The 22,897-nt window shown below is 40.9% G+C and overlaps 2 protein-coding genes across 3 annotated transcripts; both read left to right on the forward strand.

Annotated features, from left to right (window-relative positions):
- Positions 1-527: 527 nt before the first annotated feature.
- Positions 528-8,951, forward strand: u2af2a (U2 small nuclear RNA auxiliary factor 2a). Of its 2 annotated transcripts, none has more exons than XM_026371934.1 (12): positions 528-1,126; positions 1,932-2,073; positions 4,166-4,201; positions 4,558-4,661; positions 4,832-4,983; positions 5,090-5,206; positions 5,295-5,451; positions 5,567-5,646; positions 5,855-5,977; positions 6,143-6,229; positions 7,499-7,747; positions 7,838-8,951. In XM_026371934.1, the coding sequence occupies exons 1-12, from the start codon at positions 1,078-1,080 to the stop codon at positions 7,970-7,972; spliced, it is 1,431 nt and encodes a 476-aa protein (XP_026227719.1). In that variant the 5' UTR covers positions 528-1,077; the 3' UTR covers positions 7,973-8,951. The 2 variants fall into 2 exon arrangements, with proteins under 2 accessions (XP_026227719.1, XP_026227720.1); XM_026371935.1 differs by having other exon boundaries at positions 5,295-5,433.
- A 3,896-nt stretch (positions 8,952-12,847) lies between these two features.
- Positions 12,848-21,572, forward strand: cacng6b (calcium channel, voltage-dependent, gamma subunit 6b). Its single transcript, XM_026372416.1, has 5 exons — positions 12,848-12,919; positions 14,546-15,259; positions 17,743-17,817; positions 19,557-19,694; positions 19,871-21,572. Exons 2-5 carry the CDS (start codon positions 14,896-14,898, stop codon positions 20,089-20,091), a joined length of 798 nt encoding a protein of 265 aa, XP_026228201.1. The 5' UTR covers positions 12,848-12,919; positions 14,546-14,895; the 3' UTR covers positions 20,092-21,572.
- Positions 21,573-22,897: the final 1,325 nt, after the last annotated feature.

Genomic DNA, 22,897 nt, shown 5'->3' on the forward strand with positions numbered 1-22,897 from the left:
TATTTAAGTCCTCCTTAATCATTACCATCTTGAAGCCTGGTCGTACAGTGGTAGCCCAGTTTTTTCACTATTGACAATAGTAGGGCCTGAGCCAGTAATTATTTTCATCATCTTTATGTTGGATGGTTATTTTATTTAATAAGAAATTCATGTTTTATAAAGTAAAATGTCAAAAAGTCATGGTGAAATGCTCATTATTATTTAATTTTAAAGTTTTTGGACAGTCAGCAACAGTGAAAATCATGAGTTTACTACTATAGAAAAATAGAAAATAATAAAATATACATGTCACATGAAAACCTGGTACAAACTAATTTTAAGTCATTTGGTTTTTGATTAATCAATCACTTCATTAAAATGTCCACAGTACCTACTGGCTGGTTTCCTGGGTAGCATATGAAATAAAGATGTACTGTATAATGGAGATCATTAGATTATTAGCCTTTATAAATCATATCATCAGATTTCTTCTACTGCATTTAAAACTGCCATCAAGCTCCTTTTTCACTCACCGGAAACGTGTCATTCATCAACTTCCGGTGTCACGGGGTACCTGGGAGACGAAGCAAAAAAGCGGGCATACCGAAATCTTTATTGTTTTCGACATCCTTGAAACATTTGGAAGCGTATACGTTTGACTTATAAAGTCAGTCAACAGTTCGCTAGTGACCCTGGGACATTGGGATTTGGATTTGGCTTGGAAAAGGGACCCATTCATTCGGCTTTCGCACTCGCTAGCTAGCTAGCTTCCACGCTAGTGTCGGGAGCCCATTCTTCTGGACTTTGCTACAAGCTAGTTAGCTAACATTAGCAGGCTAACCCACGCGTACACGCTTTTTCTCAATGATTATGTCTGTTACGTTGTAAATAAATATTACGCCGCTAATGCATGTGCTTATTGGCGGTTTTTCGTAATTTTGTTGTAAAATAGGCTGCAAATTGAAGCTAAGTTACTCGAGCTAAATTAGCGAGGCACTTGTTTTTAAAAGTGTTGTTCACTTTGTTGCTAGCTTAAGCTAGCCACCGCCAACTGAACAACGCAGTCGCTGAAAGCGTAGCAGGCTTTAACTCACAGAGATGTCGGACTACGACGAATTCGAAAGACAGCTGTCTGAAAACAAACAAGGTAATTGAAACAGTTGTGTATCAGTTGTATCGAACACGTTAGTGATGGTGACTTGAATCGCCGCCATCATGTATCCAACCATGGATGTGTCTATTTACTGGAGTATTGTAAGCTTGTTAGCCCATAGTCTTTAGCCCGTTTGAGATTCAATGTAACGGGTTTGTTGTCGTGCCCGCATCATCTGGCACAATTATATATGAAGGTTAAACGCAATATCTCTTTAAGTGAGGGGCAATGTGTATTATGCTAATGTTTATGCCCGTGGCAGCTAGCTGGCCCAGTTAGCATTCATTCTGTGCAGCTGTTGAGTTCAGTACCTCCGTTTCCTCCAGCTTTTCACCCACCCAGCCGCTAACACCACTGACCATAGCTACCGTTTTTGTCATATTTTACACTCTTTTTAACCTTAGCTTTACATTTACATGCAATGCATTTTATCATAGCAATGAACAACGGTAATCTATGAGCTGACCAAATTATATGCAACATTTTAAACCAGAAGCTTAAATTACATAACTTTAGCCAAGTTTTCTGTTCTAGACAGTATGGATATATAGTATAGTATAGTATAGTATTGAGTAACTGTTCAGCAGCACACTGTTGTAAAAGCTGTATTCTTGTTCTGGCATATTCCACTTTCTCCTATTTTATCTGCAGCTCTGAGGGGAGAAGAACAGTTTGTTAGTATTTTCAGTGATATTAAGAATGTTTTTTATTGTTTCCTTTTAATAGGATATGTCATATCTACAGTATATAAAACTATGTATATACATTTTTGTAATGTCAGTTGATACTATCTCTGCAGCTGAAAGGGACAAAGAGAATCGCCACCACCGCCGGTCCTCTTCCCGCAGCCGTAGCAGAGAGAGGAAAAGGAGGAGCAGAGACAGGGATAGACGCAGCAGGGATCGCCGTGGGGACAGCAAGGAGCGCAGGCATAGACGCAGGTTGGTACCTTTAAACATCTTCTCATGGCCCAACAAACAATGAAGACTCCTGTCACACTCTCATATAACCCTCCCTACTCACTTTTCATTGCATGTTAATTACCACTGTGTAAAAATGTGTTTGACTCAAGTATTAGACACTTCTAAAATAGTTTTGTTAATATATATTTTTATAACCCTGCTCCCTCTGCATGCATGCTCTTTTTTTTTTTTTTTTTTTTTTTAACTTTCTCTGCTCTGAGAGCAAATGCATACTGTACATGTGGCGGGTGTAGAGAAAACACCCAAAGCTGGTGCTGTGCCTGACCAGCATGTCTTCTCTTCACCATCAACATGGTCTTGGCATCTAATCATTTGCCTACTGTACTGCAAATGTCACATTCAGGCAAGTGCAGAAAATTACATTGCAAATCCATTAGCACTAATTAAAAAAAATAATAAAAAAGAAAACTCTCCATCCAATCCTTTTCATCCTTTTCAATACCCTTTCATTCTGGGCAACTGAGCAAATTTGCAGTGCTTAAAATGTCCCTGCATGTAGTTGAAACAATCGTGAGTGTGAGTGTAGCTGCTGATCTGTGTTACACTGAGGCTGACTTTAGATGTGCTAGTTAGGCAAATGTAGTGCTTCAAATTTTCCAAAATAAATTTACGGTTCAATATTCTTTTAATAATAATGTAATAAATAATACTATTTTTATATTCTATTTTTATAGACTTAAAAATAGTCCTCAAGTCTTTTGTTACAGCTGCCAATGACATTATTAGTATTTTTGCCTCCATTTGTTGAATGGGTTTCTGAAGTTTTACATCCAATATCCATTACATTCCCCACACATAAAGTTTACATGGGTGGGTATATTTAGCCACCTTAATCTGTCTTAGCAAATGAAAGGATGTATTTTCACATTTAAGTAGCAACATTCACCCTAGTCATATTAATGCAAAGTCAGGTTTCTTGTGGCTCTTTAAGTTTACAGATTTGAGTTACAGTGTGAGAGTCATATTTCTTGTGTTTGAACGTGACAGATTATCTGGGTTGTGTATATAAAAAAGAATCCACAAAGCAGGTTCATGGTTTGTGGATTTTTTAGCAGTAATCGTCACTGTCGCTGGTTAAAAAGCCCAACAGCAGTTCAGATCAGCAACATTAACTCTGCACTTTCAACAGATGACCAGCAAATTAAACCAAATAAAACATGCTGTTATCTGATTTCAATACATCACCTCTCCTCATAGCCAAATAATGTGTATGAGGTAAAAGGCATCACTCTGTAACACCTCTGAACAATTGGTAAGTTTGTAGTTCTACAGAGGAAGATCTTTTCTTTTGTAATACAACCAACTGTGTGTGAAAGTATGGATGAGCCTGAGCTGCAATATTTGATAGAATTTAGGTCTGTAGCTGTGTGAAATGTTCATACAGATACAAGAACAAAGCTAACACTGGTGGTAACTGCCTAACAAGGTGACAAATTCTCTGTGTTTGATGTCCGACACAGAATACTGTAAATCTTTTTGGATATTATTTAAATTGTGCATGGTGTTTTGAAAAATATGCTTTTAGATAAATTGTCCATTGATTGTCAAATTTATGGATTACATCTTTTAAAATACAGATTTTCAACAATTTGAATTGGTTTAAAGAGGTAATAAAATTACAGCACCATTGCAGACTCATTGCATGAGGCTGAAGCTGAAGCTGTGATGTTTTCATTATGTGTTATTTTTGAGACCATTTACCAGAAGCTTTTTATTTTAAAGGCAGTGCCAATGTGTTTTTGACGTGCCTTCTAACAGGCTAAAATTAGCTTTATTGTGACCCCTTCAAGAAGATGTTAATTATGACCCCTCCTTTTTGCTAGTGCTGTTTTTTCCTTTCATTAAATCTTTAGTTCAAAAATAATATTGCATGTCACCAGAGACCCTCTGAATCTGTCTGTTTGTAATCTGACCTCAAAGATATTTCTTCTTAAGATGTACACTGATTGAGTCCTGTTTCTAGAAATCTAACTTATTTATGACGTAGAAATGTTGGTGAATGTCGTAATTGATTTGAAAGAAATGTGAAACCTTTCCAATGTCATTTCAGCTCACCAGCCAACTTCCCCCAGGACAATGCTGGAAGGTAATACAGCAAACTGGTTTTTGCACTATGGCAACAACTGCAATTTAAAAAAAAAAAAAAATAATAATAATAATAATAATTTATATATATATATATATATATATATATATATATATATATATATATAAAAATAAATAAAATAATTGACTTTTTGTTTAGGCTTTTTTACCTTTTTGCTTCCGTTGCGTATGTTTTACAATATTTTTAAACGTGTGTGTAAATGTCCTCAAGTGTACATTCCTGAGGACATTTTCCATCATGAGATGTACTGTAGTAGTTTACTGCTAAGCCAATAAGAAATATCTTACGTCTTAATTGTTGTGTATAATGTCACCTGGTTTCATTTCCTCCAACAGCCGTTCTCCACACCGTGAGAAGAAGAAGAAGGTGAAGAAGTACTGGGATGTCCCTCCGCCTGGTTTTGAGCACATCACTCCCATGCAATACAAAGCCATGCAAGGTATCCATCTTAGTTGTCATATTTGTACTTACTTACTTACTTTTAAAGTAGAACATCCTTCTTGTAATACAGTAGTCCAAGTCACCCCACCGCAGCACATTAGCATTATCCACCAGATACTGTATTTAGTTAAATGTTTGATAGTAATTGTCTGTGTCTTCGCTTTTTAGCTGCAGGGCAGATCCCAGCTACAGCCCTCCTGCCGACTATGACTCCCGATGGCCTGGCGGTTACCCCCACTCCTGTACCTGTAGTGGGCAGCCAGATGACTCGACAGGCTCGTCGACTTTATGTGGGCAACATCCCCTTTGGTATCACAGAGGTGAGAAACAGGACTGACCTTCCTATTTATTTTTTTTAATATATTTTATTAAATGTCACCATTAGTTAATTTAAGTTACTTTATCTTCTCCCTCTCTTCCGTGTAGGAGTCTATGATGGACTTCTTCAATGCCCAGATGCGTTTGGGTGGTCTTACTCAGGCCCCTGGAAACCCTGTTCTTGCAGTACAGATAAACCAGGATAAGAATTTTGCCTTCCTTGAGGTGAGCATAATTTATTTCTTTTCTCTTGTGAAACATTGTTTAAAGAAGTGCTTTACACCTAATCATCATTACTGTTGTTTCTTTGTAGTTTCGTTCAGTGGACGAAACAACACAGGCCATGGCTTTTGATGGCATCATCTTTCAGGGCCAAAGTCTCAAGATTCGCCGTCCCCATGATTACCAGCCTCTGCCGGGCATGAGTGAAAACCCCAGTGTCTATGTGCCTGGTACACAGACGATTAATGGTTTTTATTGTACTTATGTACTTACAACATAATTCAAAAGCAATTAATTCTATACACAAGGGCACCACCTTTTTTTCTGTTTATATTTCACTCTGTTAAACTGTGTCCTGTATAGGTGTGGTGTCCACAGTGGTACCTGATTCAGCTCACAAACTCTTCATTGGTGGCTTGCCCAACTACCTGAATGATGATCAAGTGAGGTTTTCTTTAAAACAACACATGTCCCACACAACTGTAATCAAACCAATTAATAATGATAGATGTTTTCACCAGATTTTCATGGAGTCTTGTATTGATCACCTACATGCTGCTAATATAATGGCTGTTACACTACATCTACATCTAGATCTATACATGTTTCCCTCTTTGAGCTTTCAGTGACTCTTTGTCTCCTGTGTATTAGGTGAAGGAACTGTTGACGTCATTTGGTCCCCTGAAGGCCTTCAACCTGGTGAAGGACAGTGCTACAGGCTTATCTAAAGGATATGCCTTCTGTGAATATGTTGATGTAAACCTTAATGATCAGGTAACTAGTGCAACAGAAAGAGATTTACAGGACATTTATGACATTATTGTCTTTATTGCTGGTCAGACGAATATTTGACACGGGTCAAATACTATGATTTTTATCTTTGACAGTTGTGTATGCATTTTTGAAAGTGTGTTTTCCTAAACTTCAATATCATTTCAGGCTATTGCTGGGCTGAATGGCATGCAACTGGGAGACAAAAAGCTTCTGGTGCAGAGAGCCAGTGTGGGATCCAAGAACGCCACTCTGGTGAGTGTCCAGGAGCTGGACAGATGACAGCATGGTGGTGGGAGTCTGGATGCTCTTTTAGAGTTGCTAAAATGTATAACAAAACTGCTCATTAGATCTATTGTAGTGTTTCACTTCTTTCCTTCACTGTCAAGAAACGTACATGTAAATTGTCTATGCAAAGTGTACATTTGTGTGGACGAAAGGATCAGGTGTTGACAGCAATGAGAACAATTCAGCCATTATAGTGCATGGTTACTCACAGCATAATTAACAAAGCCATCAACTAAACACACGTTAAACACCAAAGTAGTTAGGCGTATAAACTTTATTGAGAAATCATAAAGAGATCAAGATGTATTTTGTGAGACACCTGCGAAAAGATGTTGCTTGAGTCTGAATGTGTATATGCACAAAATCACAATAAGACCTGTAGCGTTGGCATTTCCTAAAGCAATCAACCATTCAAACAGTATATGTTTTCTCTCCATTTTAAATTAAGTTCACAAGTCAGTGTCCATTCAGACTTTTTTTTATGAGGTGGTTCCAGTCAGCTCATTTCTTACTGTTGGTGTGCAGCTGATACAAATTAAGTCTTCCTTGAATTTGACTGACATAAAAGAACACACTATTTTTATTTATTTATTTATTTATTTTTTCTACAAATGACAACAGCTGGCTTCTGACTGCCTGTCAATCCTGCAGTGCAACACTGTTTACTCCCTGACTTTATTGTGAAATGGGACAATTGGGGATGTGTACACAGACAGTTCAACACATAGTAGTTTACTTGTCTGCCATTTGCACTGGCTGCATGCAGATGTCTGTACACAGTCTGGGTCTTATTTTCACAGATTTGCCTGACGAAATTTACTTTGCAGATATCATAGTGGATACTCAAATGTGAAGAGGTGAATTGTATTTTAAAGCTAATGCCTCTGCATGTATTTTCAGATTCATACATGATTTCAGTAAACAGGAAATTGCTCCCAGAAATCAAAGCAGCAGGAAGCATGATTGTTTTTCCTCCTATTGGTACCTCCATGGAAAATCATTTTAAAACTATCTCATCTCAAACTAAAAACCCTTACATCTTATATATGTATACGTATTTATTTATTATATATGTAGGAGTTCTTTAAAAGTGACAACAGTCTACATCAATGGCAAATATAGTACTACTTATTTTTCTAAATAACATCTACACTCAGAGGCATTGTAGATGTGGAGTCATAATGCAGAAACAACGCAAAATAATTGAAACTGTTGTGACCTTTTTTGTCCTTCCAGACAAGTATAAATCAGACCCCCGTGACACTGCAGGTGCCAGGTCTGAACAGCTCGGTTACTCAGATGGGAGGTCTTCCCACTGAGGTGCTGTGTCTGATGAACATGGTGGCACCTGAGGAGCTGCTGGATGATGAAGAATACGAGGAGATTGTGGAGGATGTCAGGGACGAGTGCAGCAAGTACGGCCAAGTCAAGAGCATTGAGATACCCCGACCTGTGGACGGTCTGGAGGTGCCCGGGACTGGCAAGGTAGGAGCTGCTTCTAGCCCATTCTGTCATCCAAAGTTAACCTGTCACATGTCAGGAGGTCATCCAACTTGTTTTTCTGTTTTCCTGCAGATCTTTGTGGAGTTCACATCAGTTTTTGACTCCCAGAAGGCCATGCAAGGGCTGACAGGAAGGAAGTTTGCCAACAGGGTGGTGGTGACCAAATACTGCGATCCAGATGCTTATCACCGCCGAGACTTCTGGTAGACGAGGGGGATAAAGAAGAGGGGATGTGGGTGGGAGGGTAGACGGGGAGGAAGCATGAACGGCCCATTTCCAAATCAGCCCCCTGATTAAGCAATTAATTAAAATTGAAATTAACATTTCATGTAGATCTGAGAGTATTAAACAAAAACAGATTTGGCGATATCCACAATATCATGAGATCTATGTGAAAGGTCCAGCTGTAAACGAAAAAAACATTTATTTGCAATTGGAAGTGAGGAGTGTGGGGTAGGTGTAAATTCAGTCCATAACAGAGGGGGCTGGGTTTGGATGGTGAGGGTGTAGCTGGCTGGTTGTGGGAGTCAAAGCTTTTTGAGAAATGTGTGTAATAATAGGTCCAGGGCGGGGTCAACAATTTTTATACTCTGTGAGACAGGGATGTCATTTTGGGTGGGAGGGGGGTGCCACACTGCAAGGTTTGTATTTAAATGGAGGTAGGCTGTTTTAAGTACATTAGGAAGGAGCTGCAGCAGGGAACTAACTGGACTGTTGTGATTGAGAAAACAGGTGTGATTCATTGTGAGAGAGATGTGGGGGAGATGGAGAGGAACATGAGGGCAATGTTTTTTTGACCATCTGATGTAGATCTATGGTAGCTGTAACATCCACTTCAGTTTTGTCTTTATTACTAGAAAAGTGAGAAGAGACTCTTTTTTTTCCTTTGAATAATTTCCTCACGTTCCTTCATTTTCATCAGTCTACTGCCCCCCTCAGGACGATTGTTAAGAGTCTGTTTAACTGGACTCTTGAGTATCAGCTGTAATTGTTTCGATACTGTGTGTAGCTTCACTGACTTGAGCTGTAATATCACCTTGTATTCAGGCCGCAGAAAAGACATGTTTCAATTATTATTTCTTTCATGTCCATTTGTGCTTTTATCAGATGAGATTGTTTTGTCTCAGTTCAATCCTGATTTAAAAGAGGAAATAAATAAAGAAACTGGGAGAGGCAAACTGGCAAACTGGTATTTAATGGGTATTTATCTTATCCTTACCAAAAGGCCTTAATATAAATTCATGTCAATTCACTAGGGAAAAAATAGCTTGCCTCGCTATTTGTGATGAGTCCGTTCATAAATGTCAGTGTCTCCTGCCTTAGCCTTGTATGCAACATCTCACCTCTTTGATTAGACCAAAAAACACGGGAAATACCCACAAGTCATGTGGTACTACAGAGTGAAACCAAAATCGCACAACTTTTCTCTTTTGTGTCAATTTCCAGCCTGATTTATTTAAAACAACATGTTTTTAGGCAAGGAAATTAAAAGTAAACCTAACCTGCAGTGGCTTTTTTCCCCAACATTTTCACTCTGTAGAGATCGATAAATAAATCCAAGTCTAAACCCAACTAAATCTAATGGAAAAACTATTATTCACCGTTTACTTTTCAGCCTTCCTGTTATATTTTTGCTGTGTAGTCTTTTGGCAGATTTTCACTAAATCTAAGAGGCGGTTTGGATGTGAGAAACTGTCGTGTACGTAAACAAGATCTGCTTTTCTCCCATCTCCCTCATCTTCTGCTGTTGTTTCTCTGAGGACCATGTGTTCACACTGTACGGGCTTTTGACTATGCTTTCATTTGATACCCTGGTTTGCTCAAGACAGCGCTGAAGAGAGTTTGTGTCAGTGATAACAATTTTGAGATGTTACTCCTTACTTTTGGTAAAAAAATCTTTTTCAGTGTCACTGTTTCATTTTAATTTCTTTTCTCTCTCTGGATAAAATGTGATTTCTTAAATGATTTAAAACCTAAAAAGCCACATCTAGTTTATAAAGCAGAAAGTCTTTCATTTGTCCAGTTTGTTTTCAAATGTTGATTAAAAACTGAATTTACATGAGTTTGTTCCTCTTTGTACTTGTTCTACATCTGAATCCACCTACAACACAGCAGCAGAGTTTTATTCTGTCTACTCTAGAGCATCGACTGGTTGCTTCAGTCGATGGCGTCATTTATCAAGCTTTGTAGTTAATGGTAATGTCCAAGCGATGGAGCCATTTCACTGGTAAGCAGATTATTGTTTTTATGTAATATGACATGTATATACTGCTTCTCACACTGCATCATACTATGAGCAATACTGTGATGCAGCAAACTCGTCATAATTTTTTCTTCTCCAAAATGCTTTTTTTAGAATTGTAACCCAGTCAAATCCTTGCAGACCACAGGCTCGTTGGTTTGGATGATTTTAATGTTTTCCAAATGCGTATTCTATATTTAATACAATTGAAAAGAGTAAATGATCACGATCATTTCAGGTTTTATAAAAAAAAAAAACACATTGATCAACATCTAATAAGCGGATGTCCAAAATATTTTTCTCATTTTGATAAATTTCACCTTTAAAGTCTGACAGTCTGATTTATTTTAAGTGGTGCAAATAAACTTCACTTCATAGCAGGCAAATTTACATAATTACACATTTGTTAGACGCATCATCGTCCTGTAGCTGGAGCAGCACTTACACATGCCATGTCTGTTTCTTTATATTTCAATAGATGCCATAAAGGCTGTCTCCACCTGGGACCTGTACAGCAGGGAATATCTGTAAAACTGTTACATGAAAGCAACAAATCTCTGACATGGAAAAATGTCCTGTGTCAGCTCTATAGTGCCCATCTCCATCTGCGTCGCTGCACCCCACTGCACAAAACCCAGCAGCAGGGCCACTGATGCAGCACGCTCCTCTCTGTTGTTCCCTGAGGGTACACATAAAACAGCAGCTCTCCCAGAAAGCTGAAGCCACATCCACCACGGGGAACAGCAGAAACTGACCCTGCTTCTTCTATAGATCAGGACACTCAGGCCGCCTGACATAAGACCTATTAAAGGTTATTAGTCGTCCTCCGGCCTGATGCTGCAGTGAAGACCGTTAATTCATGCTCTCCCTCTAGTGGTGAATGTACGGCTAGTGATGGCATTGCCATTCTGGGCAGTGCCTCCCCATCGATCTCCATTCAGAAAGATAGAACACTGCAGCATTGGGAGAGGGGGACACCGTAGTAGGATGGATGCAGTACTCTGTGTACATGTACCATTTCCTCTTCAGCATGTGGGTGTTGTAAACATCCCATGGAAAGAAGTTGAGACCTAAATTATTCTCAAAGTACTGTTGCAGAGAGATGTATGTTTGAATGCAAACAGGTGTTTTTAATGGAAAAGTCATAGTTGTACATTTAAAAATAATATAATTAAAGATTAACTTAGGTTTTTTTTTTGTGGTTAGCAGCATTTGTCACTAAAATGATTCAGCTATTAGTTCTGTGATATATCAAACCTATGAGACCAGATCATCTTCACAAAAATGTCGAAAAGCCTTGACACACATTGCATTTATCACAAACGTGCATAAAGGATCACAAACTTGATACTAATACCAGTATGTATTGGGATGAGAACGCTGACATTATAAAACCAAATCCAATACTGTGTCCATGTCTATTATTTTTTGGAGATCATTAATCAGCCTGTTATCGCTCCTCATTTATTGTGTTTTTGTGGTAACAGTGCTGCTGCTGCTATGGGATGCAGCTTTAAGTGTGTCCGCTGTGTGTCTGGCTACATACATGAGCATACCTATGTGTGCAGTTCAGTGTGCTGACAGGGACACTTAACTGATGTGCAGACAAGCTTGTTGGGCATACTGTAGATTATTAATGGCCTCAGACTGCGTGTGGACACTTTCCATCAATCTGATGATTGAGGAGCAGATGCAGGCTGTGTAAAGCTTAAAGAATATGCACCTGTGCATTAAAACAGACAAAATGTCCTTCAGAGAAAGACATTAATAATAACTTCCCTTCCCTGCACACTGCACCAAAATCACCACTGTGACTTCACTGCAGTTTCCCCCGATGCGAAACAGGGCCTGACTGTTTTGGACATTGTAGGTGTTTGTTTTCCTGTCACAGCCTGCAGCTTGTTTTGTCCCTTTTCTCTGATTTTCTCCTGTTTTGTCTCTCTGTCCCAAACTCCCTCTCAGTTTGCATCCCCCTCTCCTCCCATCCCCCCTTCTCTGCTCTCCCAGAGCGAAGCTGGCCGCTGGGGCTAGCCTCTGTCTCACTGTGCCACGTATGTAACCTAAACTATTGAAGAGCCAAGCAGGGCTGGGCCGCAAGAAAAAGCTTTCCACAAGACCAAGCTGAGTATCAAGTCTCTCTGGACTGCGCTCAGTGAGGAAAGAAACGCGGCTGCACACGGTTGCACGTTCTAATTTTCTGCTCTCAGTCGCACGTTTGCAGCTCGTGTGGTCCCTGTCGTCACCAGCTGCTGTACCTGTTACCTTCCTGCCCCTCTCTCATCTCCTTTCTCAACATCTTCGTGTTGTTTCTAACACTTTGTTTTCATCTCTGTATGTGTTCCTGTCTGCTGCTGCCACTGCCCCCCCTCACCCTCCATTTCACTCTGTGTTAGTTTTTCACTTTCTTCACAGTATATTGTGTTGCTGTAAAATGCTTTCCTGGCCCTTCTCATATAAACACAGGCTCCTCCTTCACCCTTAATGTCATTAACAGGTGGCTGTCTAAAATAGACGCGCACACACACACACAGGCAGGCAGGCTCTCAGATACGGGGCATGTTTTTAATCATGATGGCAGGACTGTGGTCGTGTGAGCGGTCCACCGCGCAGCACCTCTGTAAGATTTCAAACATGTACAGATTATGGACAGGGTGCTGCTGAGATTGAACATGAGCTGCAGGCACAATGCGAGGGGCAAACAGCAGTGCAAACACACACATTTAATTATCAACAGTGTCAACCAACCAGGCTGCAGCCCCCTCCCCTGTTACACTCACTTTCCATAACCCTCTTTCCCACCCCCTTTCCTTCTCTCTCTCTCCCTCGTTCACTAACACTCCCATCACCATGCTCCCCCTCTATTAAGTTTCAAGCGTCTCTTCCTCCTGAACTGAACAACACACATCAAACAGGTCAGACTTATTTTTCTTTTATGCCTTCATAGCACACAGGTGGTGGCGGCGGCTAGAGAGAATTCTGCATTTGCACGAGCACAAGCTTAAACTCTGCTCAGCTGATACAGAAGTTAGGTCAGTGCACCAAAGTTTGGGCATTACAAAATGCAAAAACACGTCTGGAAAGGCCACACTGCCTTGGATAATCCTTTATTACAAACTCAGTACTTGCCTGTGTTATCCCCCTGCAGAGTAGTCTGGCATGCTCTGGCCACTTCGATTATCTTGTGGTTATTGTGGATGTAATGTGATCAAGGTTTGTAATGTAATGTCTACTAACTTAGCTGTCAGCAGCTGCAGTCTGCATATTCTTTACCGCAATTGATGTTAGAGGAGTACGCTACAGCATGGCCGCAAAACCAAACTTACATGATCTACTTTTTTGATAAACCAGTGTCATTGTGATGCTTTGAGGATGTCATATATTTGCTGTTCAAAATAATGTTTTCAAGCTCTGATTAAAATCTGCCTCAGGTAATTTCACCACATGGCCATTTTGTTCCCATTTAATTTTACAGAAATCAGTTTTTCAGTCAATTTCAAACAACATAATATAGTCAGGACACATTATTATTATTATTTTACAGTTCTAGTTCTTATTTTCCTGATCAGAAATGCTTTTCTAATTATTATTTTGATGACTCATTATATATATATATATATAGTCTACTGTTCTGCAATACATTGTATAGAACATATTTGCTCTTTTTGGTTCCATGTGGTTCCTTGCCTCTATATTAAACCTCTGATGCTGTCAGTGCGAAGCTTTGAATCAAGTGATCCACCAACTGTGTGTGGCCTGCTGCTGCTGCTGCCTTCTTAACTGGCCAGGCCTCCTGCCTCCACTACAGTATGTGACCTGTTGGACGGCACAGCAGACTTAATTACTGCAGCCCCCACTCTGTCAGAAGGTTCACGACTGAATTATCACCTCTCATGCACCCTGTGCCGAGCGGCGGCACCCCTGTGCCCCGTCACTCATGTTGTTTAAACTGCTCCAAAGGCCCCCTCACTCGCAGCCTGGAATAACAGAAACAACTTTATAAGCCTGGTCCCAGCTCCAGCGGATAAGCCGCACGCAGTGAAACAGACACACGCATACGCACTCCAAGACAGTCATGTCTGCACATTCCCCGTCTTTGCCGGTACATCTAATGCAGGATGGGAGGTATTTGTGGCAACCCATTATCCCCTCAGATCAAATGGGATCTGCGTCTGGGACAGAGATAGTGTACCTGCTCGGGGAAGAGCTCTGTTGTCAATTCCTCTGGGGAAATAGTGGATGGGTGGTCCAGTCTGTCACTGCGGTGTCATCTCTCACCTTGACCCTGCACCAACTGACTCTACCAGCACATCCAGCCCTATTGTTCCTTCATCGGAAGCAAAATCAGCCTTTCAGGACAGCGCCACATGGCTTATCTATTGTTGGCTTAGAGCATGTCATATGGCTTTTAGGGAGGGAATACAGGAGATGCTGATAAAGCTGTTGGAAATTAAATATTACACTGGTGATGAAAGGCTTTTGCTCTTGTGAAGCATATGCTGGCTGCTCTTTCATCTTTCTGTTTCATCTCTGTATTTCAGGGGACTGGATGGAAAACAGATAGCGACTCTCCTGGTCCTGCCTCCATCTCTTCCCATTTTATCATTACCTTACTTCATCCGCCCCCTGCTTCATTATAGCTCTACTCATATCTCTTTCTGTCTAATTTCTCTGCTCAGCCCACTTAGTTTTTCATACTGATTTTGCTCAATTTTCCCATCAATCACAGCATATTTGATACCTGTGTCTCCTCATTTCAATTTAGTGTTATCACTTCCAAAGCTACACCCTATCCCACCTTAACTGATCTTTCTTAAGTCGGCCATCTTTCATTTTAGTGCCCTGTCCTTTCCCCTGGAATTCCTGTTGGTCCTGCCCAGTTGAGATTAGTATGTGGTCCAATTTCTTTGTTCAGCAGGATGAGGAGGGTCGTATTGGGGTGGCAGGGGCTGGACAAGGTGGGGGTTTTGGTGGAATGAAAGTTGGAAGAGGCCAAAGGCGAACCCACAAGATGAGTGACAGCCAGGAGGGGAAAATCAAACTGGCATTCTTTGTCTCTATCATTGGCGTGACCCTGACTGTGTTGGGCATGGGGACAGAGTTTTGGGTGGAGCTGGCCCAATCAAAGAATTTCAGCGGCAACCAGACCTGCCAGATGGCCCATTATGGCCTGTGGAAGGGCTGCATCCGCACCCTATGGGTGGCTGACATAGACCCCGAGAGGACAAGCTGTGGCCCTGCTGAACTACCTGGAGGTGAGACCTCTGGCTTGTGTGTGTGTGTGTGACGGTGTGTTTGTGTTCATCTGTCTGTCTGTTCTCTGTGTTGTCTAGGATGTGAGCAGATGAGGTTTCTGGAGGGAGTGTGTCTGTTTTACTGTTTTGTTTTCTCTGACTGCCTGCTCGTGTCTGCTTTTATGCAAACTAAAATGTCTGGGCTTGCAAGTGTACCTTTAGGCTGCCGCGGCGCTACAGTGTGTGCACCACAGTGAAAGGGAATTGAAAGAAAAAGGGTCAAAGAGAGAAATTGTTCTCACCACAGTGAAAAAAATATCTATTCTTAATCACTGCAGTTGTTATTAGAGACTGAGCAAACCCTTCCTATTAACATAGATTTAAATAAAATAACACAAAAGTGATTTATCTCTAATTAATTTAGGATCAATTTTAGGAATTTTAAGATATATTTAAGTCCTTTCAATTAATAAACAATATGCACATCCACTGTAACATTGTAAAAGGGTAGACAGTAGATAGTGTTGTACATGAAGCTGCTTGCATGCATATTCATCTAGGTCATCCTACAGAAAATGTGCATTTGCAATCATCAAAGAAATACAATGCACAGAAACAGATGAAACAGGACTCACATAGCACCACATAAAAGCTGCTTTCAGCTCCTCTCCTGTAACAGTAGAGATCAGCATGGAGGCACCTTCACCGTTCAATATCATCTTCATGATATGTAACAGTGTCATTGTAATGAAGCGTTGCTAATTTCAAGGATTTCCCCTTGACTGGTTATTATCTCCTGCTGTACGCACAGAACAGACAGGCAATAAAGGGGCAGACCACAGGTTTGTTGCGTTGATGAACATCCATGTTTTAGTGTTGTGACAGCTCTATTCTAAAAGTGCTTTATCCAACTTGACTGTGGTTGGGTTCTCCAGAGTGCGTCGATTATCTGCACAATGACCTACTTCTGTCTGAAAACTGAGTCTAGAGTTGGAGAGAGTCAGGTATCCAAAGAGCTCAGATAGAGATAGGCAAGACAGGCTGCTCCCAGAATCACAGCCCAAAAAACAAAATCTTATCATGCATCAGAGACGCAAATACTATTCAGATAGATCACCTTGAACGAAAGATCACCAAAAGTGTATTTTTATCCAGCTGTCAAGGACTCATTCATCTCACCTGTCAGAATCCCCTGCATCTCTGGCTGCTTCTAGCCAGCAGATACATCACTCTGTGCCTCCGAGATGCTCTGTTTGCGATGGTCTGTTGGCATGTGAGACCATGTTTCTCACACCGTTGGCCCACGCTGCCGCTCGCAGATGGCCGTGGGCTTGTCATGTTTGGAGGAAAACAACTGTTTTTGCCATCTCTGATTCTCAGTTTCACATCCCCGTTTACGCACCTCTGGCTGATGTCCCGAGCAGAAGTGCGGCCTGCTGATGCCGTGCCTGTCATCTCCAGAGCAGCTATCCGTCTTCACGGCCTGCTGGAGAGGAACATGACGGCTCAATAATTAGAGCCTCAGCAGGGGCAGTGGGAGCAAACTCGGTTGACGCTCATAATATAATGTGTTAGAAAAATCAGGCTGATAAATGGTGCGTCTGCTTTCGATTAGAAAAACTCGAAGTTCGCTCGATGTGTTTCTATCACAACATGTTTGTGTGTGAACGAAATGTGTGAGAACGCGTTTGTGTATGTACAAGCATGTGGTCATCCTGGACCACATAATATTCAGTGGGTGAAAGTCATCACTATGTGCTTGTGAAGCCAAGTGGAATCTGACTACTTCACAGTTTTTGTCTAAATATAGAAAGAGGGGGAAACGAGGAAGAGGGACAGGGACTGAAAGAGAGAGTGTACGTCTAATGCAGTATTAACCAACCCCTCTGTGCTTCCTCCCCCTCTTGACATCTCCTGCTCCCCTCACCTCCTTCTCCATCTGTGGCTCACTTCTCTCTTCCCCTTCACTCACCACCCCTCCATCTGCCCTCAACTCACTCCTCCTTTTCACTGCCATCTCATCCTCTAAGCCTCTATCCATATTTCTTGCATCCCCCTTGTATCTTTTGCTCAGCTCGCATATCCTCGTCCTCTCTCTTGCCACGCCTCTCAATTTCTATCCTCAATCTGCCTCTTCTCTCTGTCTATCTCCCCTTTCTCCCCCACTGCCACCCACCCCCAGTGTTTATCTGTCTCTCACCCTCTCTGGCGGCACCATATGTGTAGTGCTGGGCATTGCGTGTGTGTTTGAGTGTGTGTGTGGAAGTGTGTGTCTCTGGGTATTCCAGCTAATGCTTGACACTTGGATATAAATAGGAATGATGCCTGGAAGGACAGAGTGCATGGATGCATAGGAGGCCCATCACAGAAGACCAGCAACCGTCCATATATATGTATATATGTATATATATATATATATATATGTGTGTGTGTGTGTGTGTGTGTGTGTGTGTGTGTGTGTGCATGTTTGAACTCTTTGTCTGATCCTTTCTTTTTACTCGCAGAATCCAACTGCACTTACTTCAAATTCTTCACCTCTGGGGAGAATGCCGTCATTTTCAAGAGGACGACCAACAAGAGTGAGACATTATACTTCCCCCTGCAATTTTTGTTACACACACAGAGACACGCTCACAGTTACGCAGCAGCTACTATCAATAAAGATGTTTACTGCTGTGCTCACAGGACCGTACTGGTGGTTTTTGCATGTTTTAGCCCATTAACTTCTGCTGCCACCCATTTCCCTATGCAAACCATAAACTATCAGACTGATTAATGTGTTTGCCTAACCGTCCAAGGAGCCACTGGTTTCAGCGCAGTTTGAAGACCGGCTGGCTGAGACTCGATATTTACATCACAGTGAACATAAAGACATCTCCTAGCTGTTTTGAAAACCGTTTTGATGCATTCAAGGGACGTCTGAGATTTGACACAGTACACCTACTTCCCAGTTTATTAGGTACACCAAGCTAATACTATTCCAGTGTAATACATCAGCCCTAAGTTCTTTCTTCATGAATGATTGAATGTTCATTTTTGTTCAGAATGTTTTGCAGAGATTTTATTTAACTTTATGGGTTCTTTAGATGCTGAAATTTATGGTGCTGTAGAATTGTTTTACGCTAAACTTTGCCAGCTCCTGGGCTTATCTCATATGTATGTGCAATCAAACCTCTCTAAATGATGCAAAAGGCTGCATCATGTCTCATTTTTGATCGACCGAAAAAAAAGAAACATCACACCACTGTCCATATCTTTGCGCTGACAGTACCAGGTTCAAAGCTCTGGCACAAGCCTGGAGATTGGTCACCTCAACAACACCTTCCTACCTCAACACCCTCCTCCATGAACTCTGCTACTCAGTGGTTCCACTGTGGCTTCACTCCCAATATTCAAAAAACTGCTGAAGACAAAACTCTTCTGCAACTTTCTATAAACTTCAAAAAAAAAAACACAAAGATTTTTCCATCTGGCAAAGACTTCTCACAAAATAGCATTTGCTTTAATAACACTCTCTATTCAGTCTTTTTACATCACGTGTAAGCTGCTTTGGATAATAACTTTTTTGATTGTCTACTCCATTTGTATCCATAAGGATAAGCTAAAGGCTAAATACATATAGCGTGTTTCAAAAACCTCTCCACCCTCTAAAAAGCTTTTTACCATAGTCTAGCAGGCTCTGCCCTGCACCAAACAGATACTTATAGAGAGACTCTCTGCCTCACACACGTCACATGCACGTGAGGGTTTATATGCATATGCATATATGTACTTCAAGGACTCTGAGGACATGACAACAAAGCTCCCGTTGTCTTTGAAATAGTCTAATACTGAATGTATTAGCTTTTATGTTGGACCTATTGCATGGCCTTTGCATTTGAATGCATTAGTTTGATACTTAGCAACTGTGTGAGAGCTGGAAAAACTGCATTAGTTTTCACCACATTTTTCTTTTAACCACTTTTTCAGTCTGGACTCAGCTGAAACAACAAACATTGCCATCGCCATCGCTGTATATGTTTAAATTCATATAATAATAATATCTATGCGGCGGTGTGTCAAAAACAAATCTGGCACTGGTTATTGTGAAATGTTGAGCTGCTTTTGTTGTTACACCTGTTCATGTTTACACTGCCAATGCAATCTGTTTCAAACAGAGCCAGAACGGGAAGTGGCACAATTCACTCCATGTCTGTATTTTTCATATTTCAACTGTCAATTGTAGGAGAACTAAAAGCTCAGTAGGATTAACACTTTGTGAAGTGGTAAAAGTGTTGAAATGCCTGACACAACTAAGTGGCCATGGTCTCCTTCACAGATCTGAATCTAGCAGCAGCTGTCCTGGCCCTCTTGAGTCTCACCATGATGGTCATGGGCTCCATCTGTATCGCCATGTCCCTCAGCAAAGGAGTGCGCTTCTTTCTCAAGCCAGCCTCCTTCTGTTTCATCCTGTCAGGTAGGATTTCACTGTGGACTAGAGGGAGGATTATCTCTATACACAACATATAGCAATATCTCAAATGACCCAGGCCAGCAAGATGATGAGTATCTGGTCCTTATATTCTAAAATGTTAGCAGAGATTGCTGTATGTGTCTTATATATATGTCTTTCTTACTCTTTCTTATATCCAGGTGTACTGGTTCTTCTGTCCATCCTGATATTCCACCAGTCTGTGCTGGCCTTACTGTCCAGTGACCACTCCATACCTTTACACCACGAGCTGTCCTGGTCCGTGGCCTGTGTGGGCTCAGCTGGAGCCATTCTTATTTTTGGAGGTCTCCTCTTTGTTATCCTCTCCCTTCCTTTCAGCCCCTGGCAGAAATGTTTGCCACACAAGAATAGTGCTACCTAGCAGCTGAATGCTAAAACATGCATCTAATACTCTTGATGTTTTGCTTGAGAGCAAGTGCAGAATAAAAGCCCAATTCTTGAAGACTGCAACTCTGAGCTTGCTCTTGGCGTTTTGTTTGTCCAAGAAGTCAATTACGTCTTAATGAAACATACAAAAATAATCATAACACCAGAGTTTGTCTGAAATAGTTTTAGTGGTTTTAAGAATGAAAATAGAATTTTTTAGAAAATAGATAAAGGGAGTGACTGTGACTGCTGACTGATTACTTTTTATTGTTATGGTGTTTTTCATGTGTCACAGATAGGCTTGTTAACCAGCCTATAGTTGTACAATAACATTAAAACTAGCGATTCTGCTAACACATTTTGAACACCTCTGTATTTTTAAATGTTTTGTAGGGATGCTTATTTCTTGCTATAAAAAAAAAAAAGAAATCAGATGTGACTTTTGTTAAGACACCAGTATTGTTCTGTGCCTTCTAAAGCCATTATAAAGAACTGCTGAATACAAATCTGTTTCCTGATTTGACATGTGACATTAAGGTTTGGTTGGGTTTATTCTGTAAAATTGGTCTGATGTTACTGTTGAACCATCCAGACCCAAACTCCACCCTTTGTTGATTTATTAGCAGCTCAGCCCGGTCATGATCAGTGCAGCTGAGGTCATCATTTCTTGAACGTAAATCTTTTTGAGCGACGTTCTGAAGCGACTGATGTTGTTGTTCTTCTTCTTCGGAAGACAGTGTCAAAGATAAGTCGTTCTTAGAAATGGGATATGTAGCTTTTCATCAGTCTGTTGAACCAACTGTAAAGCGGTGATGACACGGCTCACAGTAATGGTAATGTTCCTCAGGGCTACGTTCAGCCATAGTAGGGAGAGCCATAGTACATCAAGTGACGTGTAATATATGATGTCAGAGTTTTTTTATTACTATAACATGGTGGACATTTTTTTCTCATGTTATTGAGGTTGAGGGCGTTTTCAAAAACAGCTTTTCAAGCCAAACTTCATGTCACAGTGGTGATTGATTAGTCCACTACATCCTACGTCAGTATTTCATAATTGTAATTATCATAATCCACTAGTGTGACTAAAGGCAGTTCAGACTTGCACTGTGTTTAAAGTGATGCAAAATTATACTAGGTCCGACTCGTTCAGCTGCCATCAAATTAATGGAAATTGGCTATTGATACAATATTGAAGAATGACTTGCTTGAATTTTATTTTTATCTTTTATCTTATTGCTACGTTTTACTTTCCATATGCATTTTACTCTCCAGGCACCAAAGGGCTTCACTTATGAATAGAGTCACTAAGTATCATTAATATTCTCGCAGTAAGTCCTACGAATCTTTTTAACGTCTAATACTTGATGAACAAAAGTTTTAGATGTCATTATTTATTTACTTATGTGATTTTTACAACTATTGGGTGATTCCTGCTTCAGTTCATTAATGTATGTTGAATGAAATGAATGTGATAAAATACCAAAATATCATTTTGTATATCAGAGAGTTGTGGGGACTCACTTTATACAGTAAGCTCAGCTGTGTACATAAAATCAGTGTTTATATATTTTATGAATGCTGACTGTTTGTTGTGTTGCAACATGTGTTCTGTAAATACTTTTAGTCATAGAACACTCCTCCTCTAATATCTACCAGGAAACACACTGTGCTCGTTTCTACTCTGTGTAAACTATGTGGCACCAGTTCTGCTTTTCATTAAAAGGATTTGACTTACAATAATTGCCTCCCTTTTGTTTGCTGACGTGACACCCTGTCTGCCCTCAAGCTTGACATTCACCCATTTTCACCCCTTTGCAGTGTGACTCCTAACCTCTCTGCCAAGCAACCCCCTCCCCTAAAACCCGCTCCTCTATAATTAGGCCAGAGCTCATCGCAATGCATTTCACTGCAGAGGTGGGAAACTTTATCCTTGAATTTCAACTATGTACCCCCCCCCCCCCGGCCTATCCTCATACCTCTGTGCCCTCTCTTCTTCTTTTCCACCCCTGAACTCTGTGCTTCACTTTCCCTGCTGTCTCCAGGCCGGTGGTCACTACTCGTCTATTCCATCACCAACCACTCAGCTGCAAACAGACAGCTGATCGATCAGACCAGTGATAACTAGTGGCTCATAACTCCTCTCACACACATCCTACTGGGGAGTCAAGTGGCATCCAGTTACATTTGCTCACCTGTAAGCACACGCATGCTTTTAACTCCCAGTGGACAGAAACCGAATCCACTCGACACACTATCCTGGTTGTATATATAGCCATTAATAGTTCTGCTGAGACTATGTGACAAGTGGTTCTCAGGCGCTGGTTGCTTGTTTTGAAAATGGAAATGGGCTTCCTAGAATTCCTGATAGAAGACCAGTAGCTTCATAGTGGAAGCTCACAGAGGAGGAAAACCTCACCCATAATTTTTGCTCCACTGCCAAAATATTAATGGTGATGAATTATCATAAACTGTGTAGTTGATCACCTGAGTTTACTTTGGCAGACTGACAATGTTCCTCCTTAAATCTCTCATCGCTGCATCACTGTGACTATAACTACACTGCAGGAGGTATGATAATAGCAGGAAAGACACATCAGATAACTAATCCTCAAGGTCCAAGAGCACTGCTAGGAATCTCAGGCCCCTTGTCCACGATGTGACACTGCCTTCCCTCTGCCCGAAGGCATCTGAAGTATCATCTCTTGTCTCTCAGAGGACTCTTCCAGTTTGATCCTCACTGGACATATTCCCACTTCCCAGCAGCCAGTGATCCTCTCTCTGAGGACACGCATAATCTG

This window comes from Anabas testudineus, chromosome 16 (assembly GCF_900324465.2).
Source record: "Anabas testudineus chromosome 16, fAnaTes1.2, whole genome shotgun sequence".
NCBI classification, from domain to species: domain Eukaryota; kingdom Metazoa; phylum Chordata; class Actinopteri; order Anabantiformes; family Anabantidae; genus Anabas; species Anabas testudineus.

What these genes read in the sequence shown, in the direction of transcription:
- cacng6b (XM_026372416.1), top strand. Translation starts at nt 14,896, where the DNA reads ATGTGGTCCAATTTCTTTGTTCAGCAGGATGAGGAGGGTCGTATTGGG. An exon ending in CCCTGCTGAACTACCTGGAG is followed by an intron (nt 15,260 to 17,742) that starts GTGAGACCTCTG and finishes TTTTACTCGCAG; the next exon opens with AATCCAACTGCACTTACTTC. An exon ending in CTTCTGTTTCATCCTGTCAG is followed by an intron (nt 19,695 to 19,870) that starts GTAGGATTTCAC and finishes TCTTATATCCAG; the next exon opens with GTGTACTGGTTCTTCTGTCC.
- u2af2a (XM_026371934.1), top strand. Translation starts at nt 1,078, where the DNA reads ATGTCGGACTACGACGAATTCGAAAGACAGCTGTCTGAAAACAAACAA. An exon ending in GCAATACAAAGCCATGCAAG is followed by an intron (nt 4,662 to 4,831) that starts GTATCCATCTTA and finishes TTCGCTTTTTAG; the next exon opens with CTGCAGGGCAGATCCCAGCT. An exon ending in ACTACCTGAATGATGATCAA is followed by an intron (nt 5,647 to 5,854) that starts GTGAGGTTTTCT and finishes CCTGTGTATTAG; the next exon opens with GTGAAGGAACTGTTGACGTC.